The sequence below is a fragment of the Clarias gariepinus genome, chromosome 3 (genome assembly GCF_024256425.1).
Source record: "Clarias gariepinus isolate MV-2021 ecotype Netherlands chromosome 3, CGAR_prim_01v2, whole genome shotgun sequence".
Lineage (NCBI taxonomy): Eukaryota > Metazoa > Chordata > Actinopteri > Siluriformes > Clariidae > Clarias > Clarias gariepinus.
The window spans coordinates 36,083,442-36,105,525 of NC_071102.1; the positions used below are offsets into that span (position 1 = coordinate 36,083,442).

Genomic DNA, 22,084 nt, shown 5'->3' on the forward strand with positions numbered 1-22,084 from the left:
TTTTTTAGTTCATTGTTTTCGAATGTTTTTTAGGATTTAAGTTGAATCACTTTTTTTCAACAGTGACAAAACAAGTCATGACAATGGAGACTCCTTCCTCAAACACTACATTAGCTTACGTTCTGTTTCGTTTAAACCTGCACTACCTTCAGAGCTGCTTTTTTAATCAACTTCTCCAATCAGGAAAGATTTGAGATTTAGATGCTACTCTGGGGTTTACCAGATTTGTTCTTTTCTTTTGTTCCTTTTTAGAATTCGCTAACTTTTTTTTTTTAGAATTAGTTATTTACATCTTCACCATTTAAGAGCTTTCTAGTCTTTTAAACATTTTAATTATGATTAATTATAAAAAATTAAGCAAAGCCCATAAAATTCTTCCCATGTGTAAGAATTTTACATTTATTTAATTTTAATTTTTTTTATGGACAGTTGTGGTAAATATTAATATCTATTTATAATAAGTGATTTTTTACAGAAAAGCCAGCATGGTGGCATAGTGGTTAGCACTGTGGCCTCACTCCTCCAGAGTCGAGGGTTCGATTCTCGCCTCGAATCTGGGGTACAGAGTTTGGGTTTCCTCCGGTACTCCTGTTTTCTCCCACAGTCCAAAGACATGAAGAATTAGACTACTTGCTGTTTCCAAATTGCCCGTAGTGTGTGTGTGCATGTGACCTTTAACGGATTGGCACCCTGTCCAGGATGTACCCGCCTCATGCCTGAACTCATGCCTGAAGTCTCCTGGGAAGACTATAGAGAATGAGTAAATAAAAAAAAAGTTCTGCAGATTTTCCTGTTAGCTCTCAACTCCTGTCTCTGATTAACAACTTTAAAAAGAATTTAAAGTAAGATGTCCTGCATCACTCAGTGGGAAACCAGTCTGATGAGCCAGATCTAAAGGACCGTGTGACATCACAGAGTTTATTCCGTTAGTGTTTGTGCAACTCATCGTGATGTGACATGCCCTCGAATTATCAATCCGTGTTACTTCCCAGAAACTGGAAAGAGTCAAGTGCCATCCTCCCACGGCTCAGAGCTGAGATCAGGCATCAACACGCTGCCAGACGTGACCAGTGAGAAGAACGCAGTGCATTCCACACGACATGACCTACACCTCTGGGTTTTACTGATACACACCACACCAATGTTACACTGAACTGAAAAACAAGAAGAAGAATGACTAGCTCGTCTCAGAGAGAACTGAAGGGGCAATCGTTTTTTTATTATTATTCCCACTTGTACAAACAACATGTAAAATATTTCAATATCAAAATCCTGATTAAAGTTGTAACCTAAGGACAGGAGGCTCATCTGATCTTCATGATCCTGGGGGTGGGGCTATGTGAACATGGGCGGGGTTACATACTAAACCATTAAAAAGCTAATCTCTTTACTAATCTCATCTAACATTGATTCAGCTTGGAGCTCGGTTTGTGTGTGTGTGTGTGTGTGTGTGTGTGTGTATGTGCGTGTGTATGTTAGCACATTAGAACTTCCGATTATCACTGGACCTTCGTGTCCCCAGCTCTAACACTCATTTGTGTTTGTGTGTGTGTGTCCTCACTACACAATCATCAGAGTGTAAACACACAGCTGCATTGTGAGCTGCAGGCTGAGAGTCGACACCCTCAGCATCTAAACAAACACCTTTGTCTTCAAGCATCTGAGACAAAGAATTTGGTCAGTGGAGGAGATAATCAGATTTACTGAGATCAGATAAACATCTTAGCATCCTGACCTCACACACACACACACACACACACACACACACACACACACACACACACACACGCACACAGTATAATTAGTTGGATGTTGTAGATGTGATACACAGTGAAGACTTTATTATCTGACTTCTGAGATATTGTTGCAGTTGTGTGTGCCGTTTCATTACCAGATAAAGATTACTTTGATCTCCATTTTTGTGTGTTTTTAAATTTATTTTCTATATTTTTAACGCTGTGTTTAAATATTTTATGTGTTAATTTTCGAATATACAGTGGTGTGAAAAACTATTTGCCCCCTTCCTGATTTCTTATTCTTTTGCATGTTTGTCACACTTAAATGTTTCTGCTCATCAAAAACCGTTAACTATTAGTCAAAGATAACATAATTGAACACAAAATGCAGTTTGTAAATGAAGATTATGTTATTAAGGGAGAAAAAAAACTCCAAATCTACATGGCCCTGTGTGAAAAAGTAATTGCCCCCCCTTGTTAAAAAATAACTTAACTGTGGTTTATCACAGTTAAAAGTTCAATTTCTGTAGTCACCCCCAGGCCTGATTACTGCCACACCTGTTTCAATCAAAAAATCAATTAAATAGGAGCTACCTGACACAGAGAAGTAGACCAAAAGCACCTCAAAAGCTAGACATCATGCCAAGATCCAAAAAAATTCAGGAACAAATGAGAACAAAAGTAATTGAGATCTATCAGTCTGGTAAAGGTTATAAAGCCATTTCTAAAGCTTTGGGACTCCAGCGAACCACAGTGAGAGCCATCATCCACAAATGGCAAAAACATGGAACAGTGGTGAACCTTCCCAGGAGTGGCCAGCCGACCAAAATTACCCCAAGAGCGCAGAGACAACTCATCCGAGAGGCCACAAAAGACCCCAGGACAACATCTAAAGAACTGCAGGCCTCACTTGCCTCAATTAAGGTCAGTGTTCACGACTCCACCAAAAGAAAGAGACTGGGCAAAAACGGCCTGCATGGCAGATTTCCAAGGCGCAAACCACTTAAGCAAAAAGAACATCAAGGCTCGTCTCAATTTTGCTAAAAAACATCTCAATGATTGCCAAGACTTTTGGGAAAATACCTTGTGGACCGACGAGACAAAAGTTTAACTTTTTGGAAGGTGCGTGTCCCGTTACATCTGGCGTAAAAGTAACACAGCATTTCAGAAAAAGAACACCATACCAACAGTAAAATATGGGGGTGGTAGTGTGATGGTCTGGGGTTGTTTTGCTGCTTCAGGACCTGGATGGCTTGCTGTGATAGATGGAACCATGAATTCTACTGTCTACCAAAAAATCCTGAAGGAGAATGTCAGCCCATCTGTTCGTCAACTCAAGCTGAAGCGATCTTGGGTGCTGCAGCAGGACAATGACCCAAAACACACCAGCAAATCCACCTCTGAATGGCTGAAGAAAAACAAAATAAAGACTTTGGAGTGGCCCAGTCAAAGTCCTGACCTGAATCCTATTGAGATGTTGTGGCATGACCTTAAAAAGGCGGTTCATGCTAGAAAACCCTCAAATAAAGCTGAATTACAACAATTCTGCAAAGATGAGTGGGCCAAAATTCCTCCAGAGCTCTGTAAAAGACTCGTTGCAAGTTATCGCAAACACTTGATTGCAGTTATTGCTGCTAAGGGTGGCCCAATCAGTTATTAGGTTCAGGGGGCAATTACTTTTTCACACAGGGCCATGTAAGTTTGGATTTTTTTTCTCCCTAAATAATAAAAACCATCATTTAAAAACTGCATTTTGTGTTTACTTGTGTTATCTTTGACTAATAGTTAAATGTGTTTGATGATCAGAAACATTTAAGTGTGACAAAAATGCAAAAGAATAAGAAATCAGGAAGGGGGCAAATAGTTTTTCACACCACTGTATATTTCATTTAAAACTACATGTTTCGATTTCAAAGATTAAAGAGAAGCAGTTAAATTAATCCAGTTATCGCTCTCTCTCACACACACACACACACACACACACTAGAAAGGTTCTTTACAAGGGGGATGGAATAATGAAAGGCTCTTAGGCATCCTAGGAGTTCCACACACTGGAGCATGAAGAAGAAGATGATGATGATGATGAAGAAAAAAAAAGACGATGATGAGGAAGAAGAAAATGATGATGATGATGATGAAAAAGCCGCAAAACAATATAAAGAAAATTGTGAAGATGAAGATTATGGTAATGATGAAGATGAAGAAGAAGATAATGAAAAACATAAAACTTATAATGAAAAAACATGAAGAAAATGATGATGATGATGATAATGTAGACAATAATAATGAAAAACATGAACAGTATGAGGGTGATGATGAAGTTGATAGTGATGATAAAGATGAAGAAGAAAATGATATTGATGATGCAGATGAAAATGATGATGATGAAGGTGCCACATCTCCCTTCGAGTAAAAGGGGGCGTGGCAGTTTGTGCATACCTATACAAAGCACTTGTCTTTTAAAAGTTCTACCTGGATTCCTAAAGGTTTTCAGGAAGCAGACGGAGAAGGATGAGCAGTAAATCAGAGCGAGTGTGTGTGTGTGTGTGTGTGTGTATAATGCATCCGCTCAGTTATGACACACACTCCAAGGGGGAAAGCCTTGTGTAGGTAAAAGTATCAGAGGTTATTATAGGGTCATTGTGCACTTAATGGTTCTGCTTGGATCACTGCCAGGTTCTGGACATAAGGAGGGAAATACTGAACAAAAATGTGGAATAGTTTTGTACTGCAGCAGCACACTCACTCACTACACACACTGCTGGAGATTGAGTTCTTCAGGGGTTCGGTATATCATTAAGGGTCTCACAGCTTACTAAATGGTCCTGCTTGGACCCCTGCCAGATTCCAGATATTAAGATAGAATCAGTGACCATTAGTTTGGAGTGTGTTTGATGTTCTCATTACACACATTCTTAAAAAAAGAGGTTCTTCACGGCTTCAGTGGAGAACTACAGCTTCTTTTACACTGACAGGTTCTCAATAGTAAGAAGAAAAAAAGGAGCTATTTTGGCATTTATTCCCCAGTCCTATCCTGCCAGTGTGTCATTTAAGGTTCAGAGTTTCCTAAAAAGAGGTCTACATTGAACTCTAAGAAGATCTGGATATTAAAAATAACGACCACTAATTTGTAGCTTGAACTGGAGACATGTCAAGGTAAAACATAAACTCTTGTAAAAAAAAAAAAAAAAAAAAAAAAGAAATCTTACGGGTAAGTGGAAAGTGAAACACTTTGTTGTAGAACCCTTGTGGGTCATCACTCTAGCCCCTGTCAGGAGAACCCATGGAGAACCCATGCTTATTAGGAACGTACAGTGACACTATTTAGAACTTTTTAAAGGATGGTCTGTGGTTCTGAGTTAAGGTTCTCAATTAACTCAGATGATATGTAATCTCAGTGCTGGAGATATGACAGGATGTTAAATGTAGGAATCTCATTAGCTTCTCTCCTCCACTTTGATCTCCAGGTCCGATCTGTCTATAGAACACTGTTTGAATAAGTTTAGCTCTCAGGATGATTCTGTACAAAGCGTATGTTGATATTTTTCCCCAGAGCCACATTTATCCATTATGTGTGAGCTTTCTCTGTCTGTGTGTGCTTTCTGTGTGTGTGTACAATAGGGTTTAATAATGCTAACTAAAGAGCTTTTACAGAACACACCTGCACTTTTTAGTGCTTTGTGTAGATGTGGTTGCTGAATAAATACAGGTGGGGTGTGTGAGCGCACTGTCAGGGCCTGTCGGATTAGCCCTAATGCAGCGCGGCCGCAGCCTTTAGCAAGAAGCTCATGCACAAACCCAGCCGAGTCATTTGATCCTCAGTCTTCATATTCATGCATAGTTCATGCATTCAGTCATATTCATGCATAGTTAATATCACTCTACTTCATACGTCGTTAATATCGCTCTACTGTAGCGGGAACATCATGGCGAAGTAGAAAGCATTAAATCTGAACCGAAGGTGTGTTTATAGGAAATACTTCACCGTATGGATGTTTTAAAGGAGCCTGAACAGATGTGCGTCATCATCCGAAAGCTATTAAATCGAAACAATGCAGCTTTTACGTTTGTTTGTTCAACAAGCCGAGGCTCCCGCGCTGCAACAATTTCTTCTCTTACAGAGCTTTTTATACCGCGACTTTGTTTCGGTCGATTCTGATTGGTCAGGAAAGTGCTGGTTAATTTTCCATAACAGCAGCTCTGAGAGTAGTGCAGCAGGTCGTCGCAGCTATAGTCATGCTTATATTCTGTATTAAATGTAACTATATATAAGTGGATAAAACATACATCATTATTTAAAAAAATAAAATAAATAAAACTTCATAATCATGGATAAAGTGCCATAGTCCACTGTTACTTTATGACAAGAAATGAGCGGGATAAACATACCAAAGGCAGAAAGAAGGCGGAGCCAAGTCTAATTAGAACAATAAACCCCGCCCACTTGTAGCCAATCTCTAATGTGAATTGTTTCATTCTGATTTAAAGTGAACTCGTCTCCACACATTTAGACCTGCGTTTGTACTTTGACACCCTGACCTCAGTGTTTCATGCTTTAACTCTCTCTGAGCCTTTGAGAGGTAAAAGACCTGACAGGTATGGACATGACACATGTGCTTGTGTATGTGTGTGTAGCTGCCATGTCCACACATTGCATTCCTTTATAACAGTGCAGAGGTGGAGAGGTGCTGCATGCCTGAGATTTCTGAGAGGAGAGGGAAGGAAGCCTGTCAGGACCTGCCTGGCCTGATCCTGCGTACCTGTTGGACAGGTAAAGCCCGCCGCTGGGGGAATGAGCCATGTAGAACTGGAATTCAGGGATGAGGTGCTTATCTAGGGATTTAAAGGAATAGATAGTTATTTTTGCACAAAACACTGATAAAGACCAGACTTTACAGAAGAGTGAAAGTCTTTTCTTTGATATTAGGAAGCCGGGGTCATGGCACAGGGTTCAGCCATGATACACCGTCCCCTGGAGCACAGAGGGTTTAGGCTCTTACTCAAGTCCCGAACAGTGACAGCTTGGTGGTGCTGGAGCTTGAAACCCTGACCTTCTGATAATTAACTCAGAGCCTTAACTGTATAAGCCATCACTGCCCAAAGTTAGGGTGGAGCACAAATGCAGCCTCCGCTACTAGAACTGATGGAGCCACCTTCTTCATTATGGTATATTACCTGCCAGGTGTCTAGAAGATTGAAATCAGTAGATTGAAATTTAAACAAACTTACAGTATGTAGCGAATACTATAGGGAATTAAGCAATTAATCAGGAAATGAAATGTCCATAAAGTCTTCTTCTTATGGCTAAGGTAGCTTATCTTCACAGCAGTAGATATTTCACTTTATTAGCTAGCCAGGTTTAATAACAAGCTGGCTAACATTCCCGATTAACGTAAGGCTCGCTAACATACATCACTAGCCATGATAACCAGGAAGTTACCTAACATTATGCTAACTATTATAGTATGATGACTAAAGCATACGATACATTTTATGATGCACTATATGTAATATTTAATTCAATTCAATTTTATTTGTATAGCGCTTTTACCAATTTTCATTGTCGCAAAGCAGCTTTACACAATCAAAAGAATTATTTAAGGTTGTATGGAATGTGAATGTGCATGAACCAAAATGGTCAGATAGTCCCTGATGAGCAAGCCGAGGGCGACAGTGGCAAGCAAAAACTCCCTGAGATGGCAATAGGAAGAAACCTTGAGAGAACCCAGACTCAACAGGGAACCCATCCTCATTTGGCTGAAACAGAGAGCAGGAATTGATCTGCATTCATTCCAGGTAGTTATTGGAGACTCAGGTAGACTCGTAGGAAATTCCAGTCCTGAACTATCGAGCGACTGCAGCCAAGTCAAGTCCTCAGAGAAACAGCTGTCAACATCAGTCGAGGCCAGAACCATCTTCATGGTAGAGTGAAACCGTCCCCAGATACCAGACGCATCCCAAAGCAACACACGGGCATCCATGTGCCGAGATCTCCAACCAGAAGCGGGGCACCAGGATGAGTCAGACAGGTCCGGAAGGCAGAGAGAGTCTGGATTACTGGCAGCTCAGGAACGACATGTGTAGCTCGAGAGAGAGAGAGAGAGGGAAAAAGAGAGAGGGAGAGAGAGGACAGCAGATGAATAGAGATAACAGTGAGGTATGGTCACAGTCACATAATGTATAAAGTGAATGTATATTTAGTGTTGAGTGCAAGCAGGGACTCCGGCAGGACTAACTATAACAGCATAACTAAAAGGAAGAGCCAGAAGGAAACACAGGCATGAGGGCTCCCTGAGATGTAAAGCAACCAATCACCTCACTGTCAACAAACCTGAGTGATCAATGAGAGTGGGGAAGACAGCATCTAAACATACCAGCTCACCATAATACTCTACGTCCATGAGTCCCCCAGATCTGCTCCTTAACCTAAGGCGAATCTATTTACAAAAATATCATGTACTATATTTCAGTATATGATATTACATATATAATAGTATATATGCAGTATATACTATTATATATGTATATGCAGTATATATAATGCATATGTATATATAATGCCGTATACTGTATTGTACAATATATACACTATATATCGCTATCCTATTTATTATACGTTAACTATATTATGCATTATCAATCCGATTGAATGAAAGGCAAAGAGTGATAATGGACGGTAACAGCACTGTCACGTTTAACTATATGTTACATCCCAGGTGTTCTATAGTTGTTAATTACATGAACTGTCGTTTGCAGCATGGGTGAAAGCAGGTCTGTATGGTCTACATCTAGACATGTGGCAGACGCCCTAATCCAAAGCAACTTACAGTTTTATCTTATTACATAGTTGAGCAATTGAGGGTTAAGGGCTGTGCTTAACAGTGGCAACTTGGTGGTTGTGGGGTTTGAACGTGGGATGTTTTGAACCATAGTCAAATGCCTTAAGCACTGAGCTACCACTACCCTACTAAGTCTGCAGTACTGTGAAGAGAGCAGCTGCCTGCCAAAACCCACATTCAAAACCAGTCACAGAAGCACTTTCAGCAAGAACAGACTATCTTATCTAATTTATGTGCTAACTATACACTTTTTCATTTGCTATACTACTATCCTGAATGTATCATTCTATTGTAGCGTTTTTCACCGCTAGAAAGAAACTTGGAAAGACGAGTGAGCTTGCTTGTTGCCCAATGCAAATGGCTGGGAGTACTTTATTTAGCACACAGTTATACAACAGCATGAGCAGCACATTCACATGATAACCATCAATTCGATTCAGCCTACACATGAACCAGAGCACATTCAACAGGTCACACACACCTAACACACACACATGTGTGTAACATGGGCAAAGCCACTAACCCAAACACCTTTCCCCAACAGGGTGATCACACAGCAACCCCTCCCGCAAAGCATGATGGTCGCCAGCCGAAACCCCATCTACACCACACTGCCTCCACCCAAGCTGTAACCGTCCCCAGTCACCATGATGAACTCAGTCTCTGAGGCGTTCGGTGGTCGGCGCTGGCGTTGTGAACGCCGGAGTCCTTTTGCGAGGAAGTGAGTAGCGCAACCATTTCCCTGAGGTGAACCGGCCTCCACAGAGTTCGATGTTTCACTGGCGTGGGGCTGATAGGGAGCGAGACAGTCTCGGTGGAGCACGACCACTCGCGCCCGCCCCGCCTACCGCACCCGGTAGACAACTTGCTGCTTAGGCGAGAGCCCCCTTTTCCTTCCGGGGGATACACCCAAACCTGCTCTCCAATAGCAAAATCTCTCTGCTTAACACCGGCGTTGGCCAAGTGTTTACGCGCCAACTCGTAAAAACACGGAACAGTTTGTCTTTTAAAGAACAAAAATAATCCAACCCAGGCTTCGTGGTTAAATCCGGTTGGGGAGGTGGTCCGAACACAAGGTCCACGGGAGTGCGCAACTCACGGCCGAACATTAAAAAAACTGGCATCAGCTGTGAGGACTCCTACACTGGTAAGCATGGCGAGTTGTGTGGTGGCGTCCGATTGAACCGTTCCATGAGGCCTTCACTTTGCGGATGAAGGGGCGTGGTGCGGGTCTTTTTCACCCCGTGGCGCTCGTACACCGCCGCAAACACCTCCGCCTCGAAGTTGCGCCCCTGATCACTGTGTAACTGCTCCGGGGTGCCGAATCGGCTGAACACCTCATCCACCAGCACTCGAGCCGTGGTGGAAGCGCTCTGGTCAGGAACAGCAAAAGCCTTCAGTTCGCTATCAGTATGACAGCCCGGCCAGTAGAAGCGAGTGCGCAAACGCCGCAAAGTTTTAGTTACTCCGAAGTGTCCCGAACCTGCATGCCCATGAACCATCCCCAGCACACATGCCTGCAAAGTCCGCGGTACCAGCAGCTGAAAACATTTGCCAGCGCCGCATGACCGTTCCCAGTGGCGGTAGAGTAAACCTTCCCGCAACGCTAGGCGGGTAAACTGTGAGTGGAGAGCTTTTACCCCTAGCCCCAGATGAGTGACCACGGTATAATCCGGTCTCAGGCCTGCTTTAACGCAACCTAGTACCTGCTGCAGAGCCGGATCCTTCTTCTGCTCGGCAATTAGCTGATCACGGTCCAGCTATGGCACAGGCGAAACGACTACAGACGATGGTCTAGACGACACAGTAAGTCGGCTGCATGCTGGCTCGGACGGCTGAATACCGACGGGGGATCCGAAGGACTGCGCAGGGAGAATGTTCTGAGTCAAGGGTTTCGGAGAGTGTTCGACGTGGCAACCACCCACGCGCTCCTAAACCCGCTCGCAGTACCGAGCACATTTAACAGGTCCCACACACCTAACACACACACAACATGGCCGAAGCCACTAACCCAAACACCCTTCCCCAACAGGGTGAACACACAGCAACCCCTCCCGCAAGGCATGATGGTCACCAGTCGACCCCGCCTACGCCACAGTATTATAGCCCGTAAGGCACGGTGTAATACTCTATATGATGTTCTAAACTATACAGTACATAAGGTACTATACTACACTCATTATCATACAATTTAATACAATAAGCATATGATGTGATGGTGTGTGATATAAGATTACATGGTTTTTACATTTGCTTGTAAAAGCAGCAGGAAGTAAGTCATGGATCATCTGATTAACTTCCTCATGCTCTGGAATGTATTTCTCACTGTGAGCGGTTTTATATGTCACATTTAGAATAGCGTGTGCGTATTACCGTACAGTCCTTTCAGGGAATTAGTGAGTAACAAGCTAAACAAGACGGAGCTGAGGAGGTGAAGCTGATCAATCCAGTCAAGCAGGTCCGACTGTAATCTGCAGGATTTACACACACTGTGTGACTCTGTAATACCAGGAATACTTTAATGTGAACATATTACACACACACACGCAAAAAATAACTGTGTGTGTGTAGGAGTGTGTGTATGCAACAAATAACTGTGTGTAGGTGTGTTTGTGTGTGTGTTTACACACACAGTTATTTATGCCCTCTGGACTGTTGTTTAATGTGTGTATGTGTGTGTGGTGTGTGTGTGTGTTTGCGTGCTCACATGCTCTACGACACGCCTTGACATGCAAACACACCTTCTCATTCAAGCCGCTCTCCTCCTCGGACAAACAGACTAAAATCACTCCATGTGCAGTTTCATACAGTTTAGCTGCACCCATAGGTTAGCTTTCTTTTCCTCTCAAAAGTATTGGCGCCCTTTACATGGTTAAAATGATTTAAAAGCCAAAGGCAATTTTTCTTTTAATTAACCATACGGGTAATTCACATCTTTTGATGTTAGAATGTTGTTTTATGTTGTACGTTTTTCTGTATAAACTGTGGTTGCAAAAGTATTGGCACCCCTAAACATTTATTATTTGTTGATACTATCTGGCTGGCTGGCTGGTTGGCTGGCTGGCTTGCTGCTCCAATAAATCGATATGAACATCATGTTAGCTCTGAATTTACTTGCTGGATCTCAACATTAATAAGAGGAATGTTCCTAAGAAGGAATGCAAAACAAGAGGATCCATTTTACTGTTAGCAGGTGAGCTGACTGGACAAGAAGGAAAAAGGTACAAGGTGTCTTAAGCATAGGTCTCGTGCTGCCACTTTTTTTTCCATGTAAGAATAGACACATAATCTGGTTGACATTCATATACATTTTTCTCACCCATTCTCGACTGCACTTATCTTGTGCAATGTATCACGGGAGTCTGAGGGGGGGTACACCCTGGTACCAGTTCATCACCGAGCACACACACTCACCATGGGTATGTCTTGGAGGAAAACCGCCTAACATAGGGAGAACATGCAAACTTCTCACAGACCTGAAGTGGGAATCAAACCCTGAACCTGGAGGTGCAACACCACAGTGCTAACCGCTACTCCACCGTGCACCTGTATTAATGCTTTATTCATTAAACAGATGCTCTTTTTGTCTCGCTCTCTTTCACTCTCCCTCTGTCTCACTATCTTTCCCTTTATTTCTCTTTCATTCTCTCTTTCTCTCTCTCTCCCCCTGTCTCTGTGTCTCTCGGCCCCGCCTTACATTGTAGCAGGAAATGTTAGCGTTGTGAGAAACGTGGTGAACTTGGTGTTGTGTTTCGTTTCTCTGCGTATCATAAAAGAAAAAACAAATCCACACGCTGCATTGTTACGCCTTTAATCTGTCTCCAGAGAAGTGATCAAAAAGCTGTTTAGGTCACACACCCACTACACACAAACACCCCCCCCCACACACACACACACGGACAAGTGTGGTTCAGTCTTACACCTGCTTCTTTTTGTTTCTTTCATTGTTGTGTATTGTGTATGTGTTTGTGTGTGTGTGTGTTTGATTATTTAATGTCATCTGTCATTATCAGGCATTGTGTATTTGATTAATTAGGGTGTATTGTTAGTTGTAGCATGTGTGTTTGTGTGTGTGTGTTAACCACTATTAGGCCATGTCTCACTTGTGTTGGTCTCAGGTGTAAAAAAAACCTTTTTGTTTTTGGCTGTGTATGTGTGTGTGTGTGTGCTGAAAGCCACTGCTGACAAAAAAAACACAAAGTCATCTCACATTTGCCAAAAAACATCTTAATTATCCCGAAGTATTAAAGTATTAATTATACTTTTAGGCCAATATTCCGTGGACTAATGAAAAAAAATCAAAATTAAAATAACGTTTCATAAAAAGAACATCATACCAACAGTCAAACATGGTGGTGGTAGTGTGATTATCTGGGACTGCTTTCTAGCTTCAGGACCTGGACGACTTGCCATAATTGATAGAAACATGAATTCTGCTCTCTACCAGAAAATCCCGAAGGAGAATGTCCGCGCATCAATTTGCGACCTCAAACTCAAGCGCACTTGGGTTATGCAGCAAGACAATCGAGTTTTGGAGCAGGCTAGTCAATGTCCAGACTGAGAGGTTGTGGAATGACCTTAAACAGATAGTTTATGCTCGAAACCACTCAGTTCTGCAAAGAAGATTGGGCCAAAATTCCTCTACAGCGATTTGAAAGACTCATTACTAGTACAAATGCTTGATTGCACAACAAGTCCTTGGGTTGAGGGTTACTTTTTCCACAAAGGACCAGATAGGGTTGGACAACTTTTTTTCCCATAATAAATGAAATAATTAAAAATAATTTATTAACTGCATTTTGTATTTACTCAGGTTATCGTTGTGTAATATACATTTTTTTTTGATGATCTGAATCATTCAATTGTGACAAATATTTAAAAAAAGGAAAAACAATCAGGAAGGGGGAAAATACTTTCAAATACTTTGAAAGTATATACACATATAATAACAATTTTATTCCTTGTTATTAAGTTATTTGTTTTATTTATTACACTGGTAATGCTGTGATTGTGTGTGTGTGTGTGTGTGTGTGTGTGTGTGTGTGTGTGCGCGCGCGCATGCGCGTGTGAAAGAGAGCGAGAGAGACAGCACGCAAGAAGTTTGGACAAAGGTTCAAAGCATCACAACGTCATCTAGTGGTGGAGAACAGCACACACACACACACACACACACACACATACTGTACACACGTTTAATTCAATGTTTCATAGCAGGAGTATTGTAATAATTAGTATTGGTAATATTAGTAGTGTTAGTCGCAGTAGTACAGTCAGTCTGGGATAGCAGTATGGCAATACTTTTTAGCTTTTATTTTGCTTTCACTGATATCAAGCACTTTTTCCTCAACTACACACTGGGTGCATTAGTTAATTAGCAACAAGCCAAAATACTTAACTAGCAAAAGGCCAAAATGCTTACTAATAGCACTAGTTGGAGCCTTTTACTAGTTAACTAGTGAGCTTCGAAAAGCTTTACAAGTTAATTAGTAAGGCCAAAATCACCAATGTTTGACTTGCCAAATATTAATGATAGTATTAAATTGAAATTCAAATTTTATTTGTCTCATACACAGTCATACACAGTACGATATGCAGTGAAATGCTTACACGATCGACAGTGACCTTAAAAAGAGAATTAAAGCTTATAATAAGAAATAAATATGAATAAAAGTAATACAGTAGAAAATAATAAAATAAAAGTAGTAAAATAAATTTAACTAGGGTAAAAATAAAAGTAAAATAGAAATAGAAATATACTGTACAGTCGAACATTTAAAAAAATTTGAAATTTGGTGGAAGAAATATGGTGTGCAAATATGCATAAAAAATTTCTTATTAAGGTGCTTTATTAAAGTGTCTTTGTGCAATGGTCCAGAACGTAAACATAAACATGTAAGTGTAGATGTGCATGAATGTGTCCATAGTGTCCATTGATGTTAAAAGATTGTATTAGTTCTGTATTAGTAGCAGTAGTAGTTGTATTAGTAGTGATACTGTAAATCTAGTAGTAGTAGTAGTAGGGGTATAGTAGTAATAATAGCAGCACTAGTAGTAGTTCTTACATCTTATTGTTTCACAGCTACTCAGATCTCACTTATGGAAATAGATAATTTGCACATTGTATAATAATAATTAACATCGGTGTCAGACTAATGACCTCCTAACAAGAAAATCATAAGTGTAGATAAAGCAGGAGGAATTTCAAATTCAAATTCAAATTTTATGTCACATACACAGTCATACACAGTACGAAATGTAGTGAAATGCTTATACGACTGCCAGTGACCTTAAAAAATGAAAGCTTATAATAAGAAATAAATATGAATAAATGAAATACGATAGAAAAATTAAATAGAAAAATTAAATTGAACTAGGAAAAATAGAACTAAAAATAGAAATATGCTGTACTATAAAAATAGAAATATACTGTACAAATAGAAATATACTGTACTGTACAAGAACATTTAAGAAATTGAGAAATCTTGATATTTTGGAAGAAAAAAAATTTCATTGCAATAATAATGGTAATAGTAGATGGTAATGCTAGAAGAATTAGTACCATTACTAATTACCATTCATTCAATTCAGTTTTATTAAAATTTATTGAGTTCAGATTTAACACTTTTAACAATGTTCATTGTCACAAAGCAGCTTTATAGAATCAAAAAGAAATTTATGCAAATGACAGATGAAAGAAAATATTTATTAATCAAAATGATCAGATCATCCCTGATGAGCAAGCCGAGGGCGACGGTGTCAGGGAGAAACTACCTGAGATGGCAATAGTAAGAAACCTAGCGGAACCAGACTCAACACACTAGTGATATTAGATGGCAGGGATTGATCTACAGTCATACTGAGTGTTAGGCAGCTAGAAGTTCGGTATAACATGAGAGGTGTTTAAAAGTTTATTAGTAGTCCACTTTCATTATTGGGTACTCAGGAGTCCTGAGCTATTAAGGTACTGCAGTCACAAGTCATCAGAGAACAGCTGTCTGCAAGACGGCAGCCAAGAGTAGACCTAGCCGAAATAGTGGTGAAGGGGAGGAGGAGGAGCATAGCAGTAATAGGTGTAGTAGTAATAGTAGCATGGGTATAATAGTACTACAGTAGAGTAAGGGACTGTGTAGTGTAGGGGCACTTAGTGTGTATCTCAGTGAAGTGAGTGAGTGTGTAGGGGAAGTGAGTGAGTGTGTAGGGGAAGTGAGTGAGTGTGTAGGGAAAGTGAGTGAGTGTGTAGAGTAAGTGTTGGTGTGTCTATAAAGTAAGTGTGTATGTAAAGTGAGTGTGTAGAGTAAGTGTTTAGGATGTGTAAAAAGAAGTGTGTAAGTGCGTACAGTAAGTGTGTGTGAGTGAGTGTGTATAGTAAGTATAAGAATCAGTGAGTGTGTAGAATCAGTGTGTGTGTGTGTGTGTGTGTATAGTTGGTTGTGTGCGCGCGTGCGTGTGTGTGTAAAGTGTGTAGAGTAAGTGAGCAGACTGTGATTTGGAACGCGCCCCGGGCAGATCTCCGCTCGCGCGCGCGCGTGTGAGAGTAACACAGCTGTAAACTTCTCCCTGCGCGTTGAGTCGCCGCTCCGTGTATCAGTAAGTCAGGACTGCGTGTTTAGATTAAACGTTATAAACTGATTGTAACTTTATATTCGCTTCTATTACACGGATTACGGCTTTTCTAATTACTCGAACGTCAACGAAATGTTTTACTTTAACACGCGAGCTCGGTGTTCCCTCGCTCGCGAAGCGGCTAACGCTAAGTAAGCTAGCTAACAGCTGTCAGGAACAAATCTCGGTCTTTAATGAGGCTGTGATATTTTTACAGAGAAGATGTGATTAAACGTGTTTTTTGGTAAAACGTTAGAAAGTTCTCTAAAGCATAGGTGTGTTTTTCATAGCGAATATGGATTAGTCGGGGCATGGTGGTGTTATTGTTACGCTCTCTAATTTTCCTAACCGTTTTCGGTAAGGATCTTTGCAATTGGTCAGTTGGTCTAACAGACAACCGGGATGGTGTATCATTAGCCAATCATCATTTCAGACGGTGTTTTTGCTAGCCAATCAGAGGCGAGAAGGCGGGGTTTGCCGCAGTACGGGTGGAACACGGTGTGTGCTGTGTAGGAAATGTTATGTATAGGAAAAATTATATTTCATGGAGGATCATCAGAAAGTGTTTGCGCGAAATTTGAAGGATTTAATGTGTCTAGTTATATTAATTATTCAGTAAAAACTGATTTCTCTCTCAATTCATTTCTATCAAATAAAACTGTAAAGTTGGCGTGTATGTTCATGGAATATATTTTGGGGGGGACGTAATAGAACACATCAAGATGGTCTTTGGAATTTTTGTCTGTTTGTTTGTTTGTGCACGCATCATGTAAAAACTACTGAATGAATTTTAATGGGGTTTTATGGGTGTATTTGGCTGAGCTCAAGGTAACATATAGGCTTTGTTTCATTACAATCGGCCCATGGGCAGAGAAGATGTGCTACTTTGATATTAAAATTGAAAATGCCTTTAGTTGAAGAAAAATTTGTGTACTTTTAATCCCACAGATGGTGCTGGATAAAAAAAAAAAATCATTAGTGCAGCTCAAAATTCAACAGATGGCATTGTATTTTTTTTTTTAACCCACTTATGAATGTTGAAATCCACTTAATAAACGCAATCTTGCGCTTTTACTCCAAATTCTCTATAGGAAGAAATAAATACAACGTTCAGACATGAGCTTTACTTAATTGACTTGGCTTGCAAAAATCAGATCTATAAAATTTGCTTTGTGACTAGGCCTAAAATGCACATTTTTATGGAATTCGCTTTGTGACTTCGTTGTGATATCGTTAACTGGAAATCTTCGTGTTACTATACCTACTTTATTATTTGACTATTTGGCTTGCAAATATGGATTTTGAGTACCTATTTCCGTTTGTGATTTGGCTGTTTCTTTGTGTAAGACAGTGTCTTCAAGAAACTGATCAAGTCCTTCTCAGGATTATAGAAAGGGTAAAAAATGAGGGCGATCCAATCCCCTCTTTAAGATTGTGAGACTTTTTTTATTGTTTGAAAGGGAGAGAATAGATGAAATGCGGCAGACGGAGAATGCAGAACAGCGCCAAGCTCTCTTAGAGGCCGATTGACTTTACTCTTTTGATCAATAAGAACTCCTTGGATCAATAAGGTAAAGAGTGGATTTGCTTATGCCCCTAGGATCATAGGATTCATGGATTGTTCAGCCAGTTCATTGCCGTGTTTTTAATCATCAAAGAAGTGGCAGAGCTGCGAGTGCTGAGCCCGACATTTTTAAAGAACACGTTTTTAGAAGAGTATACACAGTGCATCCAAATAATGCAGGATGCTGTTACTTGCCCTTGCTTTCAGGAAAACTCTTGGCATCACGAAATGGCTATTTTAGCAATCAACACTGATATATTAGCAGGTGTTGACGAAGAAAATATAGAATATTAATATAAACATGTTGGAGAGTCTTTATAAAAATTCAGCGTCAGTGTAATGCATCTGTAACGTCTGCATGAAGACTACACACTGTATTTGACACCGTATTGAAATTTTTGCATTAAATAAGAGAAACAGGTTTAAGATTATGGACCCGACATCACATCAAAACGTTTAAAATACTGCATTATAAAATCTGTTCATTTTACAGTTAAAAACAGGTGGGGAAACTACACAAATGCTCTACTTGATTATTAACATGATAATGGAACAAGTAGATGATGCTATAGACTATCCAGTTGAATTTTTTTATTCACTAAGCGCGCCTGTACTTCCATCACACAAAATTGATTTTAAAAAGCAGGTCACCAATAATTCTGCTGTAATATTTAAGCCCACCAAAGCTATGCAACAGTACCCGACTTAAAGCGACGCCTCTTCAATGAAACCTAATGTTTTTATACCCAGAATTCCATTTATCCTTAATAACTTTCCATTCTTTTTTAAAAAGTTATGCCGTGGAAAGGCCAGACGCTACGTGTGGACGACTTCTCTTAGGGTGGATAAAACCAATAGAACTTGTTTGTGGTAAATAAGGTGCTCATGAGATTTTACCAGAGTTCCAGAGTTTGTTTCATAAATAATCGCCCACAGTGTGTCAGCTCTCCTGCAAGGGCAGAGAGCAAGGGACCACGCCCGTCACCCTCTCGCCCTGCAGTCCTGGAATCTAAGCCTGATCGGGCAGGTTCTTAGTACCACTGTTTCACAGAGGACGTGATACAACTGCTCAAACAAGTGTGGCGAGGGAAACCCAGGGCGTCACCTGCTACCTGAATATATCACAGTATAAACACACAATGAGGCTATACATATATCAGACCTCTTTCTCTCTCCCTTTTTTCCCCCTTCTCTCAGAGCAGCATGGCTCGAGGACACCAGAAGATCCAATCCCAACAGAAGAACGCCAAGAAGCAGGCCGAGGCCAAGAAGTCGAAGGGCCACGACCAGAAGACGGCGGCAAAGGCTGCACTTGTGTACACGTGTGGAGTTTGCAGGGTGGGTTACAACACGTACAGACGAACGCACACAAAACGAGAGGTAGAGAGATGTATAAATTGACAGAGAGAGTGAGTCTGAGACTGAGCATGCTGAGGCGAGTGTGAGGATGGAGAGAGCTTACAGTCGCAGTATAAACAGGCACGGAATGGGTCTCTGGGGTCACTGTAGTTGCACCTTTACCTCGGGTTCGAGACGAGATCTGTGTGTGTGACACTCTACAACCTCAAAAACACCTAGGAGCCTAGTATAAACAGAGAGAGTAAGATGCGTTGTGATTACAGGTTACAGGAAGTCAGTCAGGGGGGCGGGACTTTAACTCTGCGATTGTAATCCTGATGTGTGTGTGTGTGTCTGTCAAAAGGGGATGTGAGAGGTTTTTAAACCTAAGGCACGGAGAGTAACAGGACACTCAGCCTCAGTGCTCACTGAGCCTCTAAAACAGCACACAGTGACTGGAGGCACAAGGTGTGTTTGGCTGAGGCAGCTAGATAGGTGTGGTGTGTAAGGAGAGTGGTAAAAACTACACAACCTGAGGTTTATAATATTTTTTTGTAAAGTAAAGGAATTGAACTGGGGGGAAAAAAATTTAAGTTTCCCTTGTGTAAATTAGTTTGGGCAGATCAGAAAAAATGGACAGCACTACCTCCAGGGGGCGCTGCAGTGCCAGACATTAATAATATAAAACTCTTCATTTTTCATAATGGTTTATGTATTTTAATTATCTATGTAAATTTTAATTATATAGAATTATATAAAATATTAATGTTATTTTTATAATTAAAAAACCTTTTTAATTCTAAATAACTTCCACTGACCACTTTAGATTTTTATAAATATAATTAATATTTAAAATTCTGAAATTTGTTCAGAATAATAAAGTTTATTATTTTTCCATTACATTTCCAACATCATTTAAATGCAATAAAAAATCTAAATGGTAAAAAAAGGACTTGATACCAAATAGAATATTATAATAAACATGTTGGAGAGTCTCTATAAAAATTCAGCGTCATTGTAATGTATCTGTCACGGTTGCATGAAGACTACATACTGTATTTGACATGTGACTGACATGATTTTATAAATTTTTGCGTTAAATAAGAGAAACAGGTTCAGGATTATGGACCCACATCAAAACGTTTAAAGTACTAGAAAAATTATAAAATCTGGTAATTAAAAACAGGTAGGTAAATGACACAAATGCTCTACTTGAGTAAAAGTAAAGATTCCTGAGAGCAAATATTACTTAAGTAAAAGTAGAAGTCCTCCATTTACATGTGTACTTGAGTAAAAGTAAAGAAGTGCTCACCTTCAAACATCAAAAGTACAGGGCTTGTATTAGATCACAAAAGCCTTTTTTATAGTAAATAAATAAAATTCTCTCACATATGCTTTTTCATGATTGTTTGCTTACTGTTTTTGTCACTGTAAGCAACAAGCTCTGGTTCTGATTTCAAATGCCTGTTATGTAAAGACGCGTTTCTTAAAGGAAGCCACGTCCATCATGTGGTGAAATTCCTGCTTCAAATACTACACACCACTGTGGTTAGGTAACACAACGCCATGCAGAAATGTAGCCAAGTAAAAGTACATGTATTTGCTATACTTTGGAGCATAAAAAAAGTAATAGGTGTTCTTTAATAAAATTACTTGAGTAAAGTACAGATACGTGAAATATGTACTTAAGTACATTAACAAAGTACACATTCTTATACAATAAATACTAAAGAGGAAATAAACTTAATACAAACAATATGAACAGGTCCATCAAGCTACAGTATCTGTGTTCGTATAATGCTTTCTGAACTGTTCTGTTCTCTCTCTCTCTCTCTCTATAGTCGCAGATGCCGGATCCAAAAACGTTCAAGCAGCATTTCGAGAGCAAACATCCCAAAAGTCCTCTTCCTCCAGAGCTGGTGGACGTGGAGGCCTGAGCGTCATGGCTCGGCCCTGAGCTGCGGATTCATGATCAAAGACTGTTAATGGTGTCTACTGTTTCCCCAATGGCAAAAAAAAAACACTCGCAGACGTCTGCCCGTCTGTCTGTCTGTCCATCTATCTATCTATCTGTCTGTCTGATACACACTGGTTTGCTGTGGTGTTTAATCCGGCTAACATGCTGCGCGGCTGGTTTACACTGTTGATGATAAACGGGGGACGTCTGTGTGTACATCACGTAATTATAGAGATACTGTATTTTCCGGATTGTAGAGACTAATCTGTAAGTATTGTTGACTTTGCTATCCTAATGTCACATCTGGTCATTTTTCAGCCCCATCTCCATTTTTACCCTTTTAAAGCAAAGCATTATTTAATAATTCTTATCTTTGAAAGTGTCTGTACTGAGAACAGAACAGAACCTATACTGTATTCTCGTGTTAATTACGCACCAGAGGGAATTTAGAGAGTATTTCTGAATTACGTTTCCCTTAAGAGACAGATGCAATTTTAATAATTGGATCTTCTACTCTGGAAAATACGGTATTTGAAACCAAGGTTTGGTGGATTTTTATGTGAGACGTAGATAAGTCATAATTGTAATTTTGGTTTCTAATTCCTTGGAGATTACTGGATTTAGGTAAGATTGATTACCACTACTTTAATTTCTTTAATTATTCATCACTGGAACGGTGTTGGGAGATCTGTCTGTTTGTGTATGTGTGCGCATGCGTGCGTGAAAGAGAGAGCATGTTCATGCTTCAGTGACCTGCTTCTTGTAATATAACATTCTAATAAAGTTTAATTTTGCTTACAAAAGTGTCATGCCTTTTTTTTTTTTTACTTTTATCATGAAGGAGGCGTGGCCCAAGGTATGTTCGTGGTCTATGTTCACAATGACTTTTTCACTGTATCCGCAGCAACAGCTGGCAGGCTAATGGTCGGCTAGCTAGCTAAGTGCTGCTAAGTGTTTTCTTGAGCGTTGATGTGTTTAGGTAATATCCTACACATGTTTACTTTTAAAATATATATACTATAATACAGAATAGAAGATATATATACTA

General features: G+C 40.1%; 1 protein-coding gene across 2 annotated transcripts; it reads left to right on the forward strand.

Annotated features, from left to right (window-relative positions):
- The first annotated feature begins 16,026 nt into the window (after positions 1-16,026).
- Positions 16,027-21,839, forward strand: znf706 (zinc finger protein 706). Of its 2 annotated transcripts, none has more exons than XM_053491451.1 (3): positions 16,027-16,162; positions 18,939-19,079; positions 20,921-21,839. In XM_053491451.1, the coding sequence occupies exons 2-3, from the start codon at positions 18,945-18,947 to the stop codon at positions 21,014-21,016; spliced, it is 231 nt and encodes a 76-aa protein (XP_053347426.1). In that variant the 5' UTR covers positions 16,027-16,162; positions 18,939-18,944; the 3' UTR covers positions 21,017-21,839. The 2 variants fall into 2 exon arrangements, with proteins under 2 accessions (XP_053347426.1, XP_053347427.1); XM_053491452.1 differs by having other exon boundaries at positions 16,059-16,162; positions 18,944-19,079.
- The last annotated feature ends 245 nt before the right edge of the window (positions 21,840-22,084 follow it).

Excerpts from the sequence above, each read along its gene's own strand:
- znf706 (XM_053491451.1), top strand. The coding sequence starts at position 18,945 with ATGGCTCGAGGACACCAGAAGATCCAATCCCAACAGAAGAACGCCAAG. Across the intron at positions 19,080-20,920 it reads ACACGTGTGGAGTTTGCAGG|TCGCAGATGCCGGATCCAAA; the intron begins GTGGGTTACAAC and ends CTCTCTCTATAG.